Source organism: Castor canadensis, chromosome 14, assembly GCF_047511655.1.
Source record: "Castor canadensis chromosome 14, mCasCan1.hap1v2, whole genome shotgun sequence".
Taxonomy (NCBI): domain Eukaryota; kingdom Metazoa; phylum Chordata; class Mammalia; order Rodentia; family Castoridae; genus Castor; species Castor canadensis.
Window position 1 is genome coordinate 26,684,326 of NC_133399.1, and position 21,244 is coordinate 26,705,569.

Here is a 21,244-nt window from a genome sequence, read left to right on the forward strand (position 1 = left end):
TGCACCACAGCGGGGTTCCCCCTGCCTTGCAGGAGCCGGAGCTGCTTGGTAAATGTGGCCATTGTCCATTGTTCTCGTCACGACAGCCTCCTTTTCCAGCAGACAAATTATACATATTAAAACCAGAGAAGAAAACACATCATGCTTGAAACATTCCCGGAAGAAGGCTTTCTCTGTACTCAAAAAATTCTTGCTGGCCGTTTTCTGGACCCATTAAAGTGATCTCTGCTTGCAGACGATTCTGTCTGAGGTTTTTCTCTGCCAGCTTGAGGAGTCTCGCCTCTTGCAAGGACCCTGACTCCCCAACACCAACACAGTGATAACAGACACTTATCCAACAAAGACTCATTTAGCATTTGCCACCAGCCTGGCTCTACTCAGCAAGCTGGGGACACAGTGGTGAGCATGGGCTCTTTGCAACTCCTGGAACTCTCACAGCCCTGCACCCATTGTACAGATGGGGAAACTGAGGCCCACAAAGGCTGGTCGGTTTGCCCAGTGTGTCAGGCAGTTGAGAGGTAACTACCAAAGAATCAAGAGAATCAAATTAAGACCTGGTTGGAAGGTGGTGGTGGGGCGCAGAGCAGGTTTAATTTGGAAGGTTCTAGAACAGTGTACCCATTCATGATCCCCAGCTGTCAGGGAATCTTTAACAGCTCAGATGTCCTTTGCCTGGGGGAGGGGGTGCTTTCCTTTCACAGCTTTGTCCCCCACCAGGTGTTCACAGCTTCCCTCTGTTGGAAGCGGGGACTCTCAGGTGTCTGGAACAGAGGCTGATCCAAAGGTGTCAGAGCTGGTGGAGTGACTCGAGTGGTAGAGTGCCTGCCTAGCAAATGTTAGGCCCTGAGTTCAAACCCCAGTACTGCAAAGTATATATATATATATTCTCAAATTTTGCCAGCCACCGGTGGCTCACGCCTATAATCCTAGCTGCTCAGGAGGCAGAGATCAGGAGGATCGAGGTTCGAAGCCAGGCTGGTGGAGTGACTTAAATAGTAGAGCACCTGCCTAGCAAGTGTGAGGTCCTGAGTTCAAACCCCAGCACCACCAAAAACAAAAACAAAAACAAACAAAAACAAAAACAACCATAGGTGAGATGTCAGGGGCTCTATTCTTGGTCCCTGCCTGTTTTCTCTCCCAGCTCCCCAGTAATAGGACCTTAGGTTTCATATATCTGTTCCTGACTTCAATCCCGGATCTATCTCAATAACCATCTATTGAGCACCTGAAGAGGAAGATCAAGAGGACAGGAGAGAAGCTGTGGGTTCCACCATAAGGTCGGCCTCACATCCAGCCTGTGGGTTGGAGCTGTCACTTGGCTGTTCACGGTCAAGTCCACGTGTCCTCCCGCACTTGGCCACTAGAGGGCGCGAGCGCGCCTCCGGCCGGCCGGGGCCCCACCCGCAGGAATGCGGGCGGGGAGGGCGGGGCCGCTGGCCGCGCGCCGGGAGCAGCTGCTGCACTGGAGCTGCTTCCTCCCGGCCCGGGATGCACGCGTCCGTGCAAGGATGGGTGGCCTGTGGCTTTTAAAAATTAAAAAAAAATTTTTTTTTACCCCCTAGCCCAAGGGCTGTGAGCCCAGGACTTCCCGGGAAAAGGCTGGGCAGGACTCAGGAGGCCTAGAGATAATTCCTATAACTCTCCACCTCACAAATAGGATTTATTAAACACGTGGCAGGACGGTATCAGGGACTTTCTGATTTACAGACGAGGAAACTGAGGTCCAGAGATGTGCCCAGCTTATCAGTACCCCAGCCCAGTCCCCCACCCAGGGCAGGCTCCTTGGTCCTTTTGTTTTCTCCAAGGTTTCAGAACTTGCCCTTGCTTCCTGATCTCTTATGCCTCGTCTCCTGGTCCCCAGAGGTCTCTGCTGGCATGGCAGTGAGAATTTTCAAGAGAAATCTGCTGCTAAGAGGGAGGAAGAATTCAGCAGCCACATTTGGGGCTGCTGGTTTGATATTACTCCTATCTGCATCTGAAATCCAGGTGTAATTAGAGCTAGGCTGTCCCCAGCTTGGTCAAGGAGAACTCAGGTGGAATAAGGAGCTGCTGCCTCGGCTAGCCTGGGCAGTCAAGCTTCTTGGAGGAAGTGCTGTTTAGGCTGAGATCAGAAAGTCTCAGTGAAGTAGGAGTCATTGGCTGGCCAGGCCAGCTAGGCTCACGCCTGTAATCCTAGCTACTCAGGAGGCAGAGATCAGGAGGATCGAGGTTCGAAGCAAGTCCGGGGAAATAGTTCAGGAAACCCTATCTTGAAAGTACCCAACACAAAAAGGGGCCTGGTGGAGTGGCTCAAGGTGTAGGCCCTGAGTTCAAGCCCCAGTACCACACACACACAAATAAAAATAATTAAAACTTGAGTGATAACACTTGAATGGCAAGGCTGTGGAAAGTGAGCTAGCACACACACCCTTGTCCTCCAGGATGGAGATGAATTTGCTTGTGTTCCTAACAATTGCAAACGCATAGATTCTTTGCCAAGGAAACTCATGAAGAAACACTTGCACATGTGTGAAATGATGTGTGCACACAGAGCTACTCCACACAGATGTTTATACAATAGCAAAAGCCTGGAGCCAGCCCAAAGATCGCTCAGTGCGGACCCGTTGCATAAATTACCACTTATCTACACAAAGCAATATATCGCAGATTGGCTAGAGAATGAAGATGACACAGAAAACCCTCCAAGGTATATGATTCAAGAACAGAACTGAAGTGCAAAATCTTGTGTTGTGTGTAAGCTGATTTTAGTGAAAAAGTTAAAAAAAAAAAGATAAACTGGTATTTTTTTCCTGTTAAAACATTTTGTGCTGCTTTTCAAATTTATGGCAAAGTATACATAATACAAAATTTGCTATCCTAACTTTTTTATTTGAAACAAGATCTTGCTATGCAGCCCAGATTGGTCTTAACTCGAAGTTCTCCTGCCTCTGCCTCCCTGAAGGCTGGGATTACAGGGGTGAACCACCATGCCTGGCCTATTTCACCATTTCTAAGTGTGCAGTGCACACTCGCACCGCTGTGCAGCCATCACCACCATCTCTAGAGCTTTGTCACCTTTCCAAACTCAAACTCCATCCCCATGAAACACTAATTCCCATCCTCTGGCCTTCACTCTTCTACAAATGGCTGGATTTATGTGCTCTCTGGATATTTCATATACTTGGGATTATGCAGCACTTTTCTTTTTTGTCATTGGCTTTACTTCACAGTTCTCAAGGTTCATCCACATTGTACCATGTGTCAGAATTTCCTTCCTTTTCAATGCTGAGTAATACTCCATTGTCTGGCTATATCCCAGTTTGTTTATTCATTCATAAGTTTTTCCCCCTTGTATAATCATGAAGAAGACCTGGCTAGAAAACCCAATCATAACAGGAAAGGGTGGGGGAGTCAAGAATCTGACAATTGAGGGAAAGAGGATAGAATTGTTTTCAAAATGTCTTTTTTTTGAGGGGTGGCACTCGGGTTTGAACTCAGGGCCTCACACTTGCTAGGCAGGTGCTCTATCACTGAGCCACCCCACCAGCCCTGTTTGCTATAGTTATTTTTCAGATAGGCTCTCGCATTTTTGCCAGGGGCCAGCCTGGACCAAAGTCCTCCTACCTGTGCGTCCTGCATAACTGGGACAACAGGCGTGCTCCACCATGCTCGCCCCCTCTAGACTTTCACCGTCTCTAGGTGACGTGCAATACCTCATACGATGTGAATGCTATGGAAGTAGTTGTTGTGCTGTATTTTTAAATTTGTATTCCTTTTTTTGAGACAGGGTCTTACTATGTTGCACAGACTGGCCCTGAACTTGCATTTCTCTTGACTTCACCTCCCAAGTGCTGGGATTACAGGTGTGCACCATTACACCCAGCTTATTCATTTTTTTTTATTGCTTTCTGTCTGCACTTGACTGGATTCATGCAGAACCCTCAGCTACAGAGGGCCGACTGTTCCCCAGCAGATGCTACAAAGGTCGGCCGCCATGAAGGTGCTGAGTGGCTGGCTCTGAATATATTTTACAAATCAAGTGAACCACAGCTCCCGATAGGTTAGCCGGGATGTAGCTGAGTGGCAGAGCATGTGTTTAGCTTGCTGGAGGCACTGGAGCTGGAGCCTGGAGGCACAACACAAAAGAGTAAAAAAGAGACAGAGACAGAGAGAGACACAGGGCTGGAGCATGGCTCAAGTGATAGAGCTCCTGCCTAGCACAGGTGAGGCCCTGAGTTCAAAACTCAGTACCACACACACAAAAAAAAGATAAAAGCTCCTCCAGAAAGAGGGAGAGTCAGAGAGAGACAGAGAAAGACAGAGACAGAGAGAGACACACATAGAGAGACAGAGGGAGGGAGAAACAGAGAGACACAAAGATAGAGGGACACACACAGAGACAGAGACAGAGGCAAGGAAGGAGAGACAGAGACAGAGAGAGAAACAGAAAAAGAGATGGTAAGAGGGAGGAAGGGAGAGAGCAAAAAAAAAAAAAAATCAGGGGTGGGGTGTGTCTAAAGTAGTAGAGCACCTTCCCAGCAAGCACAAGGCCTGAGTTTAAACCCCAGGACTGCAAGAAAAATAAAAGATAAAGAAAGAAGGAAAGGATCAGCTCACATCGTGGCAGAGGAACCAGAGTCCAGTGTTGGCCTGACCACTGGAAGAAGAGACTTATCTCCATGAGATTGGGGAGGCTGGGGGCGGGCACCATGTATCAATCCAGAACCAGGAGTCTCCTGTCTTTGGCCAATGTCCACTGGTCAGCGATGGCATCCAGCCAGAGTTTAATAACGGCTTCCCCTCACTGGACTTGTTTTCATAGTGACCACTCAGACTTAGGAGGAGTCTTTGCTACAGCCAGCAGAACTTGACTCTGAGTGATTTAAGCAACATGGGAATTTTTAGGGGGTAGTTCTAGGGGATGGAGGGGATCATGGCACTGCCAGCCTTGGGAAATAGATGGAAAGTAAGCAGTGACACACAGCAACCTCATCCTAAATCAAATCCTCCCATTGCGTGCTTCACTCCCCTCCCCCATGATGAAATATGGACAACTGCATCTACTTAGCATGCCTATGGTGCCTTCTCCTTCCAGACAAGGAGATATAATTGTCTTTGAATATAATTCATGTATGGCTGGGCTAGGTGGCTCATGCCTGTAATCCAGGTGGGAGGATCACAAGGCCAGGCTGGGCTACACAGCAAGACTCTGGCTTAAAAAAAAAAAAAAGAAGTGGGAGTGAGAATGTAGCTCAGTAGTAGAGCACATACCTCTCAGTTCTCTCTCTCTCTCTCTCTCTCTCTCTCTCTCTCTCTCTCACACACACACACACACACACACACACTTTTTTTTTTTTTGGAGGCATTTTGTGCTTGCTAGACAGGTGCTCTACCATGGAGCCACTCCAGCAACCTGACAACACGCACTTCTCATATAAAGTGGCCCAATGCAGGGGGACTTTTCCTGTCACCCCAGCTCAGTTATTGCTACCTCTGCTTTACAGAGTTTGAGTAGGCGGTCACCTATCCACGGCCACCCTGGGAGTCACCTGTGAAGTAAGAGCAGAGCCAGCATTTCAGCCCAAAGTCCATTTTCTTCCAAGGTCTCTGGAGGAAGGCAAGGGAACCTGACATTTGGAGGTTCAGAGGGGGATCCTGTTTGCATTTTAATTTTTTTTAATTTAAAGAAATTTAGTTTTACTAAATATTTAGTATAATGACAGCTTGTGGTTATAAATATATATTCAGTGAAAACACAGGTATAGATGGCGAGCTTGTGCACAAACACCTTGTGTTAATATGGTGTATATGACCAGGAAAGTGGAGAATTCTGTGCGGGGTGGGGGGGAGTGGGGAGGAGCCTTGGTTCTGCATCATCCTTGTGTTCCCAGGACCAGGATCAGGAAGTTATTTTAAAAAAGTTTTTTTAGGGTTGGAGGTGTGGTTCAAGCCATAAGTGCCTGATGTGCAAGTATAAAGTACCAGCAAAAAAATTGACATTAAGTTTTTTTTTGGTAGGACTGGGATTTGAACTCAGGACCTCACACTTGCTAAGCAGATGCTCCACCACTTGAGCCTCTCCACCAGCCCAAGATGATGAAGTTAGGAGTTGAATGAGGCAGACCTATCTTATCCTTCAAGGTCTGTGACACCCCTTCCTCCTGGACAGGTAACTGGCTTCCTGCTCTGGGCTTCCTAGCCTAGAGTCCCAGTGTCCCTCTTTCTGCTCCAGCCTGAACCATGGAGGGGTCTGTGCCTGGAACCTGAGGCCCTTTCTGGGATTTTAGCCATGTGGAGACACAGAGCAGTGAGGCAGTTTGCTGAGTGACTTAATGAATGAATGACTTATGAATGAATGAATGAATGAGTCTGTGGTGGCCCACTGAGTTGGGTGTGGACTGAGGAGCCCTGGTTGTTCCCAGGTGAGGAGGATCAGGCTCAGCTCTGCTCATCCCGGCCGCACCCGTTTTGGGAGGCAGCCACAGGCCAGGCATCGAAGGCCAAGGCTGAGGAGGCGAGGCCAGTGGAAGAGGAGTCTGTGGGCGGTTCTCACGTACAGGCTGCCCGAGGGGTCCACGGCTTTGAGCGCGGTCAATGGGATGTAGCGGGCGTTGGTTTGTCTGCGCAGGGGTGGTCGGGTAGAGCTGATGACCTTGACAATGGCCTGTGGGATGGAGCCCTGAGTGCTGGGATCCAGGGACCCCCCTTTCCCTTAGTGCCCCAACATACCTGAACCATATCTGCTGGGCCACTCACCTGGGCCACCTCCTGTGGGCTCTGACCCACAGAGCGGAAGAGCTCCCTGGAGGCTGGGAGGTACAAGTCCCTGAAGTAGCCCAGGCTGTCAGGATCAGTGCCTGGAAATTCAGCCGTGGAAACCTGAGCCAAGAGCTTCCCCTCAAAGTCGGTGGTCACAGGGCCCGGCTCCACCAGGGAGACGCTGGGGATGGGGCAGGGGTGGTAGTGGGTCTGGTGCCCCAACCCACATGTTGCCCCATTTTGTCCACAACTGCGCCCCTCTCCTCCTCCCTCCATTTCTCTCCATCTTCTCCACTGTCTCCATCCCCCAGTCCTTGATCTCCCTCCTCCCCTGCCTCCAAATACTCGCCCTATTATCCTTCTCCCTCCTCTCCCTCTCACTGTCTCTCCCGCCCCCGCACAGTCTGCCGCTTCCCCCTCCTCACCAGATATTGAATTGCAGCAACTGGATAGCCAGGCTCTCGAAGAATCCTTCCAGTGCAAACTTGGAGGCTGCATAGACGTCGTTGAACATGACTCCTGGGAGGGTTGGAGGAGAAGGGGTCTTTGGTGGGGGGGTGTCTGAGTGATAGGCATTGTGTTTGGGAGACGGAGCAAAAAGGATGTGAGGATCAAATGAGGGTAAACTCAGTGCATGTCCTTATATGATGGGATCACTAGGGTCCACACAAGGTCATCCTGGGGGTGCCAGATGCCACCTCTTTCCAGCTTCTCCTAGACTCAGGAAACTTCCCTACTTCCCTCTATCCTTGGCATGGGATCCCCCAGGGCTCACGGAAGCAGTGGCATTCAGTAGGGACCTTATTAGTGCTTCTCCATGGCAAGGTCACAATTCCTTAGAGGTTACCGAGGAGGGAGACAGTTCTCAGGAAATTTCCAGCGGGGAGGAAGGGTTCCAGGAAGAAAGTTCCAGGAGCATGGGTGGCAAGCAGGCAGTCTCCAGAGGAGGCCATCGGAGATGTAACGAATCAATTTGTGTTCTCTCTTCTGCTGAGAGTCCTCAATTTATGCGTCTCTAGGTCCAGATGGGGGTGTGTTTGGCAAAGAGGAGTCTCAGGAGAGAGGGTCTTAATGGTTCTTTGGGGTTTGGGTTGATGGTTGGGAGAGCATTTTGGAGATCTTCAGAAGTGGAGTTGGTTCTGGGATGTGGATGGCTCTTAATGGCACACATACCAGCACCACCCACTCTTACACCAGGGCAGGCATAACTAATCTACCCCAGAGATTTGTGTTTTTCTTTTGAACTTCAGAATCCTTCTCAACACAGCTCTCCAGGCTCCTTTGGAACATGAGCCTCGAGAGGGCCAGACAGTAGAGGTGCAATCCCTAGGGGTGGATCCCCAGGACTCACCTTGCAGCCCCATGACACTGCTGACCACCACGATGTGGCCTCGATGCCTCCTCTTCATGCCCGGAAGCACAGCTTTGACCAGACGGACAGCCCCGAAAAAGTTGGTGTCGAAGACACTCTGCATGGCAGCTATGCTGAGCCCCTCCAGGGGCCCCACCAGGCCCACTCCAGCGTTATTCACTAATGGGGGATGTTGAGTGTAACCTTGAAGTTCCCCAGCTGTCCCGCTCCCCTACTCCAAGTCCAGGGTGTCTTGGGTGGACACACGTGGAACAGGCCTGGGTGGGTGGAAGAGCCACTGGGAACAGAATTCCCTGTAGTGCATGAGCAATTCAGCACTGACCCCAAATTGCATCAAAAATGGCTACGCCCACCCTCCTGAGGAGGTTGCTAGGGACCGTGAGTGGCTGCTTCATCACACTTCCTTCTCCAAGTGACTCATTAGACCAATTTTTCCAACCACATATGGTTGTCTGCATATGTGAGAATGTCTGTTCATTAACCCTACCCCGTTCCAGGTATCAGATCAGCCCTGACACCTCTAATGGACTGGTTGGTGGTCCCAGCCTTTGGACAACTGGTCTCCCTCCTTCTCCAGGGTCACAGGAAGCCCACAGGCTGGTGCTCAGATCTGGACCTGCTAAGGGTCTATACTTAGACCAGGGAGAGGGCCTCTTACCCAGCACGTCCACTTCTCCCTGGATGTGGCTAAGACACTGGGACACTGAGTCATCACTGCACACATCCAGCTGGGCCACGGTAAGGGTCTTCCCCAGAGCCTCTCCAGCAGCCACCTCCAGTGTTTCCTTCTTTCCCAGGTCCCTCATGGTGGCCACCACTGGGGACAGAGAGCAGAGCTGGCTTCTTTTTTCTGTATGTTTGTGTGATCTTGCATGAGCAGTCACAGAGATATGGAGAACCACAAGTTTACACGCCTACATCCATTAGGCACTCAGCAAATGAACACTTATGCACACACATTTTTTTCTTGGTGAGACTGGGGTTTGAACTCAGGGCTTTGCACTTGCAAAGCAGGCACTCTACTGCTGAAGCCACACCTCCAGTCCATTTTGCTCTGGTTATTTTGGAGATGGGGTCTTGAGAACTATTTTCCCAACCTGGCCTCAAACCTGATCCTCCTGATCTCCGCCTCCCAAGTAGCTAGGATTACAGGTGTGAGCCACTGTGCTTGACTTGTGCATTCACATTTCCTTGTACCCACATCATCCATCCATCTGACAAGCATTTCCTTGTACTATGCACCATGGGCTTATTCTAGGTGCTGAGACTATTGTGTGAAATAGGATAAAGTGCCTGCCTTCTTGGAATTCACAGCCTAAGGAGTAAGACAAAAAAATATAAATATAAAATGGATTGCCATGAGAAAAATCTGTGTGTACATCCAGAGGCAACACAACTGCACTCAGCATGAATGGCCACATTACATCACCAATATAAGAAATCCCAAATCATGGAACACTTACTGGATGTTAGTTACTTTGCTCACCACTACCTCTGACTCACAAGTTATTTCACTAGCTCATTTCCCAAAAATGGCTACATCGATATTTCCCATCCCGCGAACTCCTAAAATCTTACCACCTTTCTACAGTACATGGAGTTGAATCCAACCGCTCTTGAGCCTTTTTTTTGGAGACCTGCTCTTGCTATGTAGCCCAGGGTGGCCTTGAACTCACAATCATCCTGCCTCATCCTCCCACGTGCTGGGATTATAGGCACACACCAACATACCTGGACTGAGCATAGTTGTTTGACGCCATGAATTTTGGAGTGATTTATTTATTTATTTTTGGCTGTGGTACTGGGGTTTGAACTTGGGGCCTCATGCTTGCTAGGCAGGCGCTCTACCACTTGAGCCACTCCACCAGCCCTATTTGCACATTGTCTGCAAGGCTGTGTGATTCATAGATCTGATACAGATGGATGGGGCCACTTGCATACACATGCACTGAGGTGACAGACAGGGACAGAGGATCTGGGCTGCCCCAGTTCAAATCTCAGTTCTGCCTTCTTTCTGCTGGGCCATGGCAAAGGACTTGGCTGGGCAAGAACCTCCGGTGGCCTAATGCCTCAGTTTCCTCATTTCCAAAATAAGGCAAGACTTGTGTGTGGTGGCTCACACCTGTAGTCTCAGCTCCTTGGGAGGCAGAGAACAGGAGAACTGTGATTTGAGGCCAGCCTAGGCAAAGTTAATAGTGACACCCCATCTTGACCAATAAGCCAGGCATGATGATTCACACCTGGCATTCTAGACATGTGGGAGGCACAAATAGGAGGATCATGGTTCAAGCCAACCTGGGCAAAAACTAGAGACTCTATTAGAAATCAACTAAAGCAAAAAGGGCTTGGGGTGTGACTCATGTGGTAGAGAGCCTGCCTAGCAAGCACAAGGCCCTGAGTTCAAACACCCAAAATGAAATAAAATGAGGCAAGAGCTAGTGAAGGATCACCTCCTGGGGTGACTGAGGATTAAATGACATACTAGATGCATTTAAAATGGATCTTGTCATATACTAAGAGCTCAGTGGGCACAGGTGGGCACAGTGAAGCACATCTGTAATCCCAGCCCTCGGGAGTACGGGCAGGAGGATCATGAGTTTGAGTGCAGCCTGGGCTACATAGCAAAACAATAGCTGGGGACTGGCAGAGTGGCTCAAGTGGTAGAGCACCTGCCTACCCTGAGTTCAAACCCCAGCACCACCAAGAACAACAACAAAACAAAACCAAAAACAACAGCTGGGTGTTGTGGCTCACATCTGCCTGTCATCCTAACTACTCAGGAGGCAAAGATCAGAAGGATCACAGTTCGAGGCCAGCCCAGGTAAATAGTTCATGAGACCCCATTTCCAAAATAACCAGAGCGAAATGGACTGGAGGTGTAGCTCAGGCTGTTCAGCACCTGCTTTGCAAGTGTGAGACCCTGAGTTCAAACCCCAGTCCCACAAAAACCAAAACAAGAAAACAGAGGGAGAGAAGCAGCTGTGCCAACTGCAGTGGCACACACACACACACACACACACACACACACACACACACACACACACACAGCTCCTCTTAAGTAACAGCCCTTTGCCTTCCTCCCGTCCAGCCTGTTGTAGGTCAGAGGTTCCTACAGCTGGGGCCCAAGGTGTTGCAATGCACTCCAGAGCCGCACAAAGGCAAGCGTCTACAAATAAATGGCCTTCTTAAGCCCCTACGGTCAAGGGCACCTGAGAGGCTTATCTTGGAGCAGTAATCTGGGGAAGGCTGGGGAAGGGTGCTTCAGCGAGGTTCTTCTTCCGTTCTTGGAGCTGCTCAACCAAACTTTGTAGAGGAGTCTTTCTAGACCACCCCTGCTAAAAATGCCAGTCCTCACCCCATGCTACCCTCCCTCCTTGGCCTTATTATTTTGTTCCTGGCACTTGGTACCACTAGAGAAATTGTAATTTCTTTTTCTCTGTTTACTGTCTGTCTCCTCTGTCCCACTAAACCATTACCCAAGGCTGAAATGTTGGTTTCCTATTCACATCTGGTTTTTTTCTTTTTTTGGCACCCAGAATAGTGCCTGGCACTCAGTATAGCCTCAAGAAATACTTGTTGGACTGGGCGAGGAGAGGGGATGGTCCATGGAGGGAGAGGTGGAAAGGGGGCTTCCTTTCATGAGTGCTGGGCCCTCCCCAAGTCCACAAGTATAGCTGGAAGGGGCAGGATAGTGGAGACTGGGCTGCCGGCTGGGGGTCCTATAAAGCCAACCTCATGCCTGTGTCTTGTGGCTCCACCTTGCTCCCCTTACCTTGGTAGCGTTGTCTGGGGTCGTGAGCCAGGTGCACAGCAAGCTCCAGACCAATTCCTGATGAACAGCCAGAGATCAGAACAGTCTGGGGTGGGGAGGCCATGTTGATCTCTGGACATGTGACTTCAGCTGGACAGCACCTGACTCCCCCCCCCACCCCACCCAGCTCAGTGGCTGCCTTCTAAGCCCCTCCACCTGATCCCCTGCAGGAAAAGAGGCCCAGGAAGTCTCAACTTAAGGATCCCTTAAGCTCCATACACCCTTCCTGTGTCAAAATTCCTGTTGAGAGCCTAGAATCCTAGCTACTACGGAGGCTGAGATCAGAAAGATCACAGTTCAAGGCCAGCCTGGGCAAATAGTTCTCAAGACCCCATCTCCAAAATAACCAGAACAAAATGGACTGGAGGCGTGGCTTAAGCAGTACAGTGCCTGCTTTGCAAGTGTGAAGCTCTGAGTTTAACCCCCAGATCCGCCCCCACCCCCCTAAAAAAGAAAGAAAGAAAAAAGAAAAAAAATTCCTCTTGAGGGTTGGGGGTGTGACTTGGTGGTGGTGCTGTTTTGCCTAGCAGATGTGAGACCCTGGGTTCCATCCCCAATGTCATTCCTTCCCTTCCCTTCCTTCCCCTCCTCCTCCCCTCCTCCTCCTCCTTATTCTCTCACCTTCTCTCCCTCTCTACAACTGCCGCACTCATAAAGTTTATTTATCTTCATTTTTATTATGATTCTAAATTATTCCAGACATGGAGAATGTTTGTGGGGGGAACTGGGGGTAGGGGTTGATTTCTTCTCTTACTGCCTCTATTCTGGATGCAGTTAGAAAGCTGGGCATGGTGGTACACACCTGTAATCCCACCATTCAGAAGGCTGAGACAGAAGCATCTCCAGTTTGAGGCCAGCCTGGACTACATGATGAGAACCTATCTCAAAAACAAACACCCAAGAATCTCTAGTTGGAAGGAGAGTGAGAGAAACCAACAGTGAGTGTGGTCCCAGCAGGGTCTGAGAACTGTTAACAAGACTACAGTTAGGTTACAAGAAGTTAGACTACAGGAAGAACTTCCCAGCAAGACAGGGCATGGCAGGAACTTTATGAGAGTCTTTTAGTTATAAAAAATCTCAGCTTGGGAAGAGCCTGGGGATGGTGGAGGTGCTGCTCCGGGATGGGGGAATTCCCTCTCCTTCTCCCATCCCAAGAGGCCCCCAGCTCTTCCTCAGGCCAGATGGGGCCCTACCCCTGCCTCCCCAGGGACACAGAGACTCTTTGTCTGTGGAGCCCGGGTTGAGAGTGAGCTGCCTGCATCTAGCTCCCTGTTCCCCAAAGGGGGAGGGGGGTGGGGGGGTGGAATGATTTCAGAGCCCAGGGTCCGCCCTTTTGCTTCCTCCCTGGGAAACTTCTGTCTCACATCCTGCGTGTCTGCGCTTGTCCAATTACACAGGAGCACTACCTGAACCCCTGGGGCCTCTTCACACTGGGGGGGGGTGTCCCAGTAGGATAAGAGAGGCCTTTGTTTCATCCCAGGAATGGCAGGAATCCACCCCCCCCCAGGGAAAGACTCCCCCATCTGATGGAGACACTTGTGGGGATGTGAGGATGTAGGATTGGGGCGGGGTAGCCATTAGGGTACCCGAGGGGGAGGAAGATGAGGGTTAGGGATAGAGTTAGGCAGAGTGCTTTCTTGGAGGATTTAGAGTTTGGGGGGGTGGTACCAGGACCACAAGGAGAGATGGGGGTTTACAGCAAGGTGGGGAAATCAATTTGGAGACCTCAGGTGACTTTTGGGAGAATGAGAACTCCTTACTTAGGCGGTCTGAGTGGAAGGTCTTGAGGTAAGACAGGTGGGTGAAAGTTTGGGGTGAGGCTGGAACCCACATTCCCCCTTGGGGACCTGGATGAGTCCAAAAGGGGTTGGTATAGAGCCACACCTTGCCCTAATTCCAGGGCCTAGATGGAGACTGGAGGTTTGAAGGAGGCTAAGATCCCTGAGCGGACCTGTTAGGAGGGCAAGGACTTGGGGTAAGGCTGGGACCCCGAGTTCTACGGTTGGCTAGGAGTGACGCTGCTCCTCCGCCGGGGGTGGGGCCAGAGCGGGCTCCAGGCCTGGGGCCCCAGCCGGCCAATCAGCGCTCGGTGCAAACTTTCCCCCTCCAGCCGTGGGTCCCCCGCCTCCCGCCAGCCCCGCCCGGCAGTTGCTGGAGCGCAGGGCGCGGCCCGGGCGGGGTCTGTCCAGTCTCCTGCCGATCCCGACTGCAGCCGGCCGCCGAGTGACCGCGCCGGACCCGAGGAGTCGCCGCGCCCCGCAGCCGCCCCGTCCGGTCCCCCGCCTTGCGCATGGGCCTCGCCCGGATGGGAAGCCACCGGGGCCTGGGCCAGCCACGGGCCGGCCTCTGCCTGTTCCTGGTCGCGCTGCAACTTATGCCCCGGACGCTGGCCGGTGAGCCTGGAGTGAGGGCATAGGACTTGGGGTGCAGGATCCAGAGAGATTCCATACACTGTGTGGAGATGTGAATGAGGGGCGTGCGTGGGGGTCATGCGCGTTGCGTGTGGGTGGAGATGTGAGAGTCCCATTCTGGCTGATCTGTGGGTGTGACAGCTGGGGGTGGGGTGGAGAGAGATTTAGGGGTGTGACAACTGTCCTGGGAAACGTGTGGCTGTGTTTACTGGCGGGTGCATGAAACTAAATGCAATGTGTAGCGGTGTGTGTAGCAATGAGTGTGCAGCCACTTGGGGCTGAAATCACGCATGCTCTTAAACGTGGAGGTTAATGGTGACTTTTGAATTTGGGTGACAGGATGGTCCCTGGGAGGGTGTGTATAGTGACATGTGAGCGTGCATTGTGTCCAGCGTGTCTGTCTGTGTCTGACTCCGTGTGTGTGTTACAGGTGTGACTGTGTGTTTCCAGATGACCCTGGGAGAGCTGTAGTTGTGACTGGGGTGGGGTGTAATTTATTGTCCATGAGTTCGCGTGGCTGATGCTGAGATGAGTACAGATGAGAGTGAGAGGAGGGCCACACCTGTCTTTGCGCCCTGTTCTCCTTCTTCCTCTTTTGCCCCAAATTGGCTCACGCCCCCTTGGTCCCACCCTTTGCCCCCCCACCCCCACCCCGCGCTCCCCAGAGCCAGATCGTCAGCACCATGGACAGGGCCGCGGTGAGGGGCGAGGCGGGGCGGGGCGCAGGGCGGGGCGGGGCGGAGCGCGGCGGGGGCGGCGGGAGTGGAAGTTGCTCCCCGTCCCAGTTGCGAGAGCCTGGGGTGTTTTTCCCGAGGAATTTCTCAGGGCTCCCCCAGGGGTCCCGGGGCCGCAGGACGGGTGAGTCAGAGCTGACGCATGCCCAGCTGCGCGCATCTGGCACGGAGCCCCGCCGCGCCCCGCAGGGTTGGGGTGGGGGTGGGGTGCCCCAGGGTGCCCCCAGGGTGAAGAGATTCAACTGGTGAATGACCAGGGCTTTCCTGATCTAAAGGACCCCAGGTTAGGCCCAGGGCTTTCCTGATCTAGGGGACCCCAGATTAGACCCTACAAGAAATTAAGGTGAGCTCAGTGTCCCAGCCCCGGCTAGCTCGGGCATACACTACAACACTTTCTCGCACTTTCTTTGGAGTGCAGGAAGGTTCCTGCCCATGTGGGTAATCCCAGATTAGCCTATGCCCCATTCCCATGCTCACACATCCGCATGATCATGTAATCTCAGGCATCCATCCAGAATATAAGACTCTTGGGACACGGAAACACCGTGGCCACACCCAGCCAACCCCATCAGCGTCCCCCCAAAACACAGCATTCTGCCACTCTCCTACGTCTTCAGATTCTCACACGTGCTTCCCCTGGCATCCATGCAATCATGGTCGACATTCACAACCAATCGCCCACTCGTTGACTTGTCACATTCTCTCAGGAACTGCGTTGCAGAGTCACTTTCACTGTGAGTTGGAGCTATTACAACAGACCAAGGTCTCCATCACACAGACACATCCATGTGTCAAACACCTGCACCTAAGAGACCATCACAGACCCAATATTTGCACACACGTGACACCTCACAAATGACTTCCCAGTCATTCTCTGATGTATCCAGTCACCCACACACTCTCCTGCACGTACACACATTTGCACCCACCTACGCTCTCCCACACATCTGGGGGGGGGTGGAGGATTCCAGCTGCATCCCAGTGTGGGATGCAGTCCTTGCCTTCACATCCTAGACTCCACCCAGCATCTCCCCGGGGACCTTGACTAGCATATGGAAGAGGGTGTGGGCGTGCGTGTGGGGTGAGTATGGGCTGGGTCCCTGACAGACCCCCTATCTCCTGGCCCTGCAGGCAGGACTCAATGCCTCTTGTGTATCTCCTTGTCACACCGCCAGCCATGGAAAGAAAGGGCAGTCAGTTTCGGAAAGGTCATTGCACAAGGGACACAGGACTGAAGCAGGAGTCCTTTGGATTGGATGCCAGAAAGGACTTTTGATATCTGAAGGAGCAGTGGCCTAGGGGAGACACTTTCCACTGCGTAGAGGCTGGGGTCTTTGTGGGGGAGAAAGTCTCCACGCAGGGTAAGGTTGTAGATCTGGTTCCTTTCCTGGACCCCGGCCCATTCAGGGGGTGGGGAGTGTGCAGCTGGTTTGATTTGTCCATGGGGGACTGACCCTTGCGGTGTGAAGAGCCTGGGAGCCCAAATCTTAGCCCCAGGGGGCTATAACCCAAATACCTCTTAATGACAGTCCAGCCACAGAACAGGCAATTAAAGATGGGGGTGGGGGGGGGAGAGAGAGAGAGAGAGAGAGAGAGAGAGAGAGAGAGAGAGAGAGAGAGATCTTTGCACAGTACTGATGCATAGAGATGTGTAATTCTCCGAGAAGAGAGTTAACCAAATACCGACACAGACTGAGTAAGTGAGCAAGACTGATAGACCTACCAACTGACTCAGAGCTGGATGCAGAGATGGGTTCAGAAAGCAGGGCGGAGAGAAGGCAGGAGCTGGACAGAAGGAAAGACACTGGGGCAAGAGGGTCAGGGGCTGGAGCAGACCTGTGCAGTTAGGAGAAGGAAGGTTATTTCTGACCCAGGCAGAGCTGGGATGGGGGTCTTCACCCAAGCCATTCCCTCCCTCCAAGTCTGGCCCCCAACTCCTGTTCCCAGTGGTGAGGTCAGCAGAGCCGCCCCTAGGGGTGAGGTCATGGCAGACTCGACAGAATCTAGATCCTGCCAAGAGGCTGGGTCAGGGGGTTAGTGGGACAGTTTGCTGAGGGTGGGGGAGGGGACCAGGCAGGGACTCTGGGCCCAGGGGAAGCCCCCACCCACCTCTGCCCAGGCCATGTGGTTCCACTTAACACTGGCCTGGCTGTCTGGGGTGCAGCCAGGAGGATGGCCTGGATCAAGGTCGGATTGGGCCAGATCAGTCCCTTCTTTGGCTAAGATGAGAGAGGAAGAGGGTCAGAGGGGGAAGGGGGCTGAGGTTATCAGAGCGAGGTGATCAGAAAGGAGGTCAAAGAGGAAGATAAAACGGGGTGTCAGAGGTCAGATGGAGGAGAGTGGAAAAGGCAGGGGAAGAAGTCAGGGGGTAATCAGAGGGAGGCCTCAGGAAGGAATGGGACGGGAACAGCGGGGAGTCAAGGGGTAAGTCAGATGGAGAAGGGGTGCGTGCATGCACACGTGTGTGTGTGTGTGTGTGTGTGTGTGTGTGTGTGTGTGTGTGTGTGTTTGGTGGTGGTGGTGGTGAATCTAAAATACAAGTTAGCAGCTAGGGTAGGTGTGATGGCAAATGCCTGTGATCCCAGCTACTTTGGAAGCAGAGGCAGGAGGATTTCAAGTTCAAGGCCAGCCTGGACAAAGTTATCCAGACCTATCTCAACCCCAACCAAAGGTTTGGGGGCGTGGTTCAAATGGTAGAGCATTTGTTTAGCATACACAAGGCCCTGGGTTTCAACACTAGTACCACAAAAAGAGAAAAAAAAAAAAGTTAGCAGGGATGGCAGAAGAAGAGTAGGAAACCTGGCACCTGTGGCTCAGTCCTGTAACCCTAGCTACTTGGAAGGCTGAGGTCAGGAGGATCGAGGTTTGAGGCCAGCTCAGGCAAACAGTTCTTGAGACCTCATCCCCAAAATAACCAGAGCAAAATGGACTGGAGGTGTGGCTCAAGCGGTAGAGCACCTGCTTTGCAAGCTTAAAGCCCAGAGTTCAAACCCCAGTCCCACCAAAAACAGAAAAAAAAAAAAAAAAAAAAGAATATTCAGAGGGAAGAGGCCATGGAGGATGGTGGTCAGAGGGAAGAGGCTATGGGAGATGGGGGGTCATGAAAGGAGATGAGAGGGAGAAGGTGGGGGAAGAGCACACACACAGCCCCTCCTTCCCCTGTGGGTTTCCCCTGGCAAGGGAGATCCAGGCTTGTGCGGGGGAGTAGGGAGAAGGGGATGGTTTGGCTCTGGGGCTCCAGCCAGGAAGCTTTGATTCATCCTAGAACTAGGTCAGCTTTTTTTCTCACCAAAAACCAAGGGAAAAAAATAAATAGCAGAAATCAACAGACTGATGTAGCCGGAACATCTGTTGGCTGGGGGGGGGGGGTGTTAGCTGGTCCCAGGCCCAGCTCCTTCTTCCAGAGCCATAAACACACTCAGAGGGGAGGAGGGAGTCCCCCAAACCTGAGCCACTAACATGGAGCTCTGGGGGGGTTCCAAGTCTCCCACCTTATCCTGCTTCTCTCTGCAGTGGATCCTGTGGATGTGCTAAAGTCCTTGGGTGTACACAGGGGCCAAGCCGGGGTCCCCGAGAGGCCTGGCTTCTGTCCCCACAGGACTCCAGAGGGTGACCGAGCATTCAGAGTGGGCAAGGCCAGCGTGCTCAGTGTCCCCACGTTGGACCTCTTTCCAGGTGAGTTAGGACAGGAAGGTGTCAGGGTCATGATGGAGACAGCAGGAGTCACTACCAGGCCACCTGACCTGCCTGCTCCCTTCTCTCTTCCACCCAGATGGGCACTTCCCTGGGAACTTTTCTGTGCTGATTACTCTGCGGGGCCAGCCAGCCAATCAGTCTGTCCTCCTATCTATTTATGATGAGATGGGTGCCCGGCAGCTGGGCCTGGTGCTGGGGCCAGCTCTGGACATTATAGGTGGTGCCTTCACCCGGATGCCCCAGCAGGTCAACCTCACGGATGGCAGGTGACTATAGGAAAGAGAAGTGGGGACCCATGGAGGGCAAGGTGAGGTGTACCTACACTGAAACTGTTCCCTTGCAGGTGGCACCGTGTGGCAGTCAGTGTGGATGGTGATATGGTGACATTGGTAGCTGACTGTGAACCTCAGCCCTCTGTATCAAGCCAGGGACTTCGATTCATCAGTACAGCTGGGCTCACTGTGCTGGGGACCCAGGACAGTAAGGAGGAGACTTTTGAGGTAGGAAGAAACTTTTGTGATAGGGGAAACTGAGGCAGAGGGTGGGAAACTTTGTCCACTAGTTGAATCTGGAGAAGACGAGGGGAAGGCAGAATTGAAGGAAGAGAGTGCCATGCTTGTGGCACCATTGCCACATGTCACATGTCTGTCATATGGTTCTAAAACCATGAGATGGTAAGTTATGATGGTGATCATGACATGTAGCAAGTACACATGTACACATGTTGTAGTAGATTAACTAGCTGTGAAACGACCTGAGACAGTGGTGGTAGTTGTGATGGTGTGGTTGTGACATTGGGGACTGGCCAGGCAGTGTCATGTGGCTGGGTGACATATAGGTTTTTGGTGTGGTGACAATGATTGGTGGCTGTGCTGTGTGTGATTGTGAGGTGTGTGGCCTCTGGGAGGCCAGGGACCTGGTCTGTCGTGTGCTGGTCTGGATCCCTTGTACCTGGAAGGGCATCTGGCACAGAGTTCCTGTTTCACCATGTAGCCCGAGGGTTAGGGACAAATACACCTTCATGCGACAGATGTGGGTGTGGCTTGTGGTTGTGACATATGTGGTCCTGATAGGACTCTTCCTTTTCTGAGTTGCAGGGGTGGCTGTGAGGGTCATTCCTCCTTCTATGTGGGGTGCTTTGGAGGGCACCACACTGGGAGGTGGGCAGGGCTGTGCTGGGGAAGGGGTCAGAGTCAGCCTCTGGTCCTTTTCACCTGTCCCCACTCTCTCCCAGGGAGACATCCAGGAGCTGCTGATAAGCCCAGACCCCCAGGATGCCTTCCAGGCCTGTGAGAAGTACCTCCCTGGCTGTGACAGCCCAGACCCCCCAACTTCAGGGGTGAGTGAGAGGCTACATTACCTGACCCAAGGTCCTGGGCTGAGTCATTCTGGCTCCAGGTGGGAAGAAGTGAGTTCTAATCCCAATGGGGTAGAGTAACCTGACTCCCAACATAGGACAGAGGGATCCCTGACCTCAAACAGAGTCCAGGCATGAGTGCCCTTGACCTTAAGTCACATAACTGAGTGATTCAGGTCACCCTCAGTGTTGAGTGGGAACCAACGGACCACAGGCCAGCACAACCCCAGGTGACCTGAATGATACCACCTTCATGGCGGAGAGGGGATGCACCAGACCTGACTGAGACCCTCTTTCCAGGGCCCCCAGGAGGAGCCAGAAACCCATCCTCCTCGCCGCAAGGGTAAGGGAAGAGGGAAGAAAAAAGAGCGAGGGCGCAAAGGCAAGGGCAGAAAGAAAAAGAACAAGGAGACCTTGGCCCCCAGTCTACCTCCCAGCCCCCTGGAGAATCAGGTAAGGTACCTGAGAATGCTCACATTTGGTCTCAACTGCCTGTCCTCACAGTCTTTGGCCTCTCCTCCATGGCCTTGGTCCCCAGCCTCTGATCCTGCAGCTCTGGTTTCTCTCAAGAGTTGAGGGGAGGGACACAGGTTCTGTCTTAGGAGCTCTCCCATGTCTGTTTCCCCAGTCCTGGGGAGGCTGGTGGGAGAGGGCACACCCAGAGGTGTATCTGGTTAGTAGGGGGTTCTTGGTGAGTGCTGCTGTTTAGCTGGGGGTGAATAATGATAGGCTCATTGGTTAGTGTGACCTTGTTAGGGGATCCACCAAATGGGCCCATTGAGGGTTAGTTCTTGGGGGATAATGGCCTCTCTAATAGGAATTGCTGGTTGGAGGTGATCACAGAGGGAAATGTTAATTGAGCTCAATATTTGGGGTGTTCCTAGCTGGGGGCCACAGTAAATCATTGATGGAGGTCATTGTTGGTATTTTTGGTAGTCTCCTGTTTAGGGTCAATAGGGGTTAGCCAGGTATGATAGCTGACACCTGTAATCCCAGATACTCCAGAATCGGAGATCAGAAGAACTGAGGTTGGAGACCAGCTTGGGCAAAAAGTTAGAGAGCCTCCATCTCAATCATCAAGCCGGCTGTGGTGGCTCATGCCTATCATCCCAACTATTCAGGAGG

The 21,244-nt window shown here is 52.2% G+C and overlaps 2 protein-coding genes across 3 annotated transcripts in view; one reads left to right on the forward strand and one right to left on the reverse strand.

Annotated features, from left to right (window-relative positions):
- Positions 1–6,364: 6,364 nt before the first annotated feature.
- On the reverse strand, positions 6,365–11,985 carry Rdh8 (retinol dehydrogenase 8). Its single transcript, XM_020165773.2, has 6 exons — positions 11,883–11,985; positions 8,769–8,927; positions 8,090–8,269; positions 7,164–7,257; positions 6,736–6,919; positions 6,365–6,643 (listed from the first exon to the last, which is right to left on the reverse strand). The coding sequence occupies exons 1-6, from the start codon at positions 11,983–11,985 to the stop codon at positions 6,428–6,430; spliced, it is 936 nt and encodes a 311-aa protein (XP_020021362.1). The 3' UTR covers positions 6,365–6,427.
- A 2,084-nt stretch (positions 11,986–14,069) lies between these two features.
- Col5a3 (collagen type V alpha 3 chain) overlaps positions 14,070–21,244 on the forward strand; it is a 39,922-nt gene continuing 32,747 nt past the window's right edge. The window contains exons 1-6 of one of the 2 annotated variants that reach the window (XM_020165831.2): positions 14,070–14,314; positions 18,580–18,741; positions 18,839–19,028; positions 19,106–19,262; positions 19,997–20,101; positions 20,420–20,572. In XM_020165831.2, coding sequence (XP_020021420.2) covers positions 14,212–14,314; positions 18,580–18,741; positions 18,839–19,028; positions 19,106–19,262; positions 19,997–20,101; positions 20,420–20,572 — 870 coding nt within the window. In that variant the 5' untranslated portion in view covers positions 14,070–14,211. The remainder of the gene's footprint in view (positions 14,315–18,579; positions 18,742–18,838; positions 19,029–19,105; positions 19,263–19,996; positions 20,102–20,419; positions 20,573–21,244) is intronic. The other variant, XM_020165832.2, reaches the window with a different exon arrangement.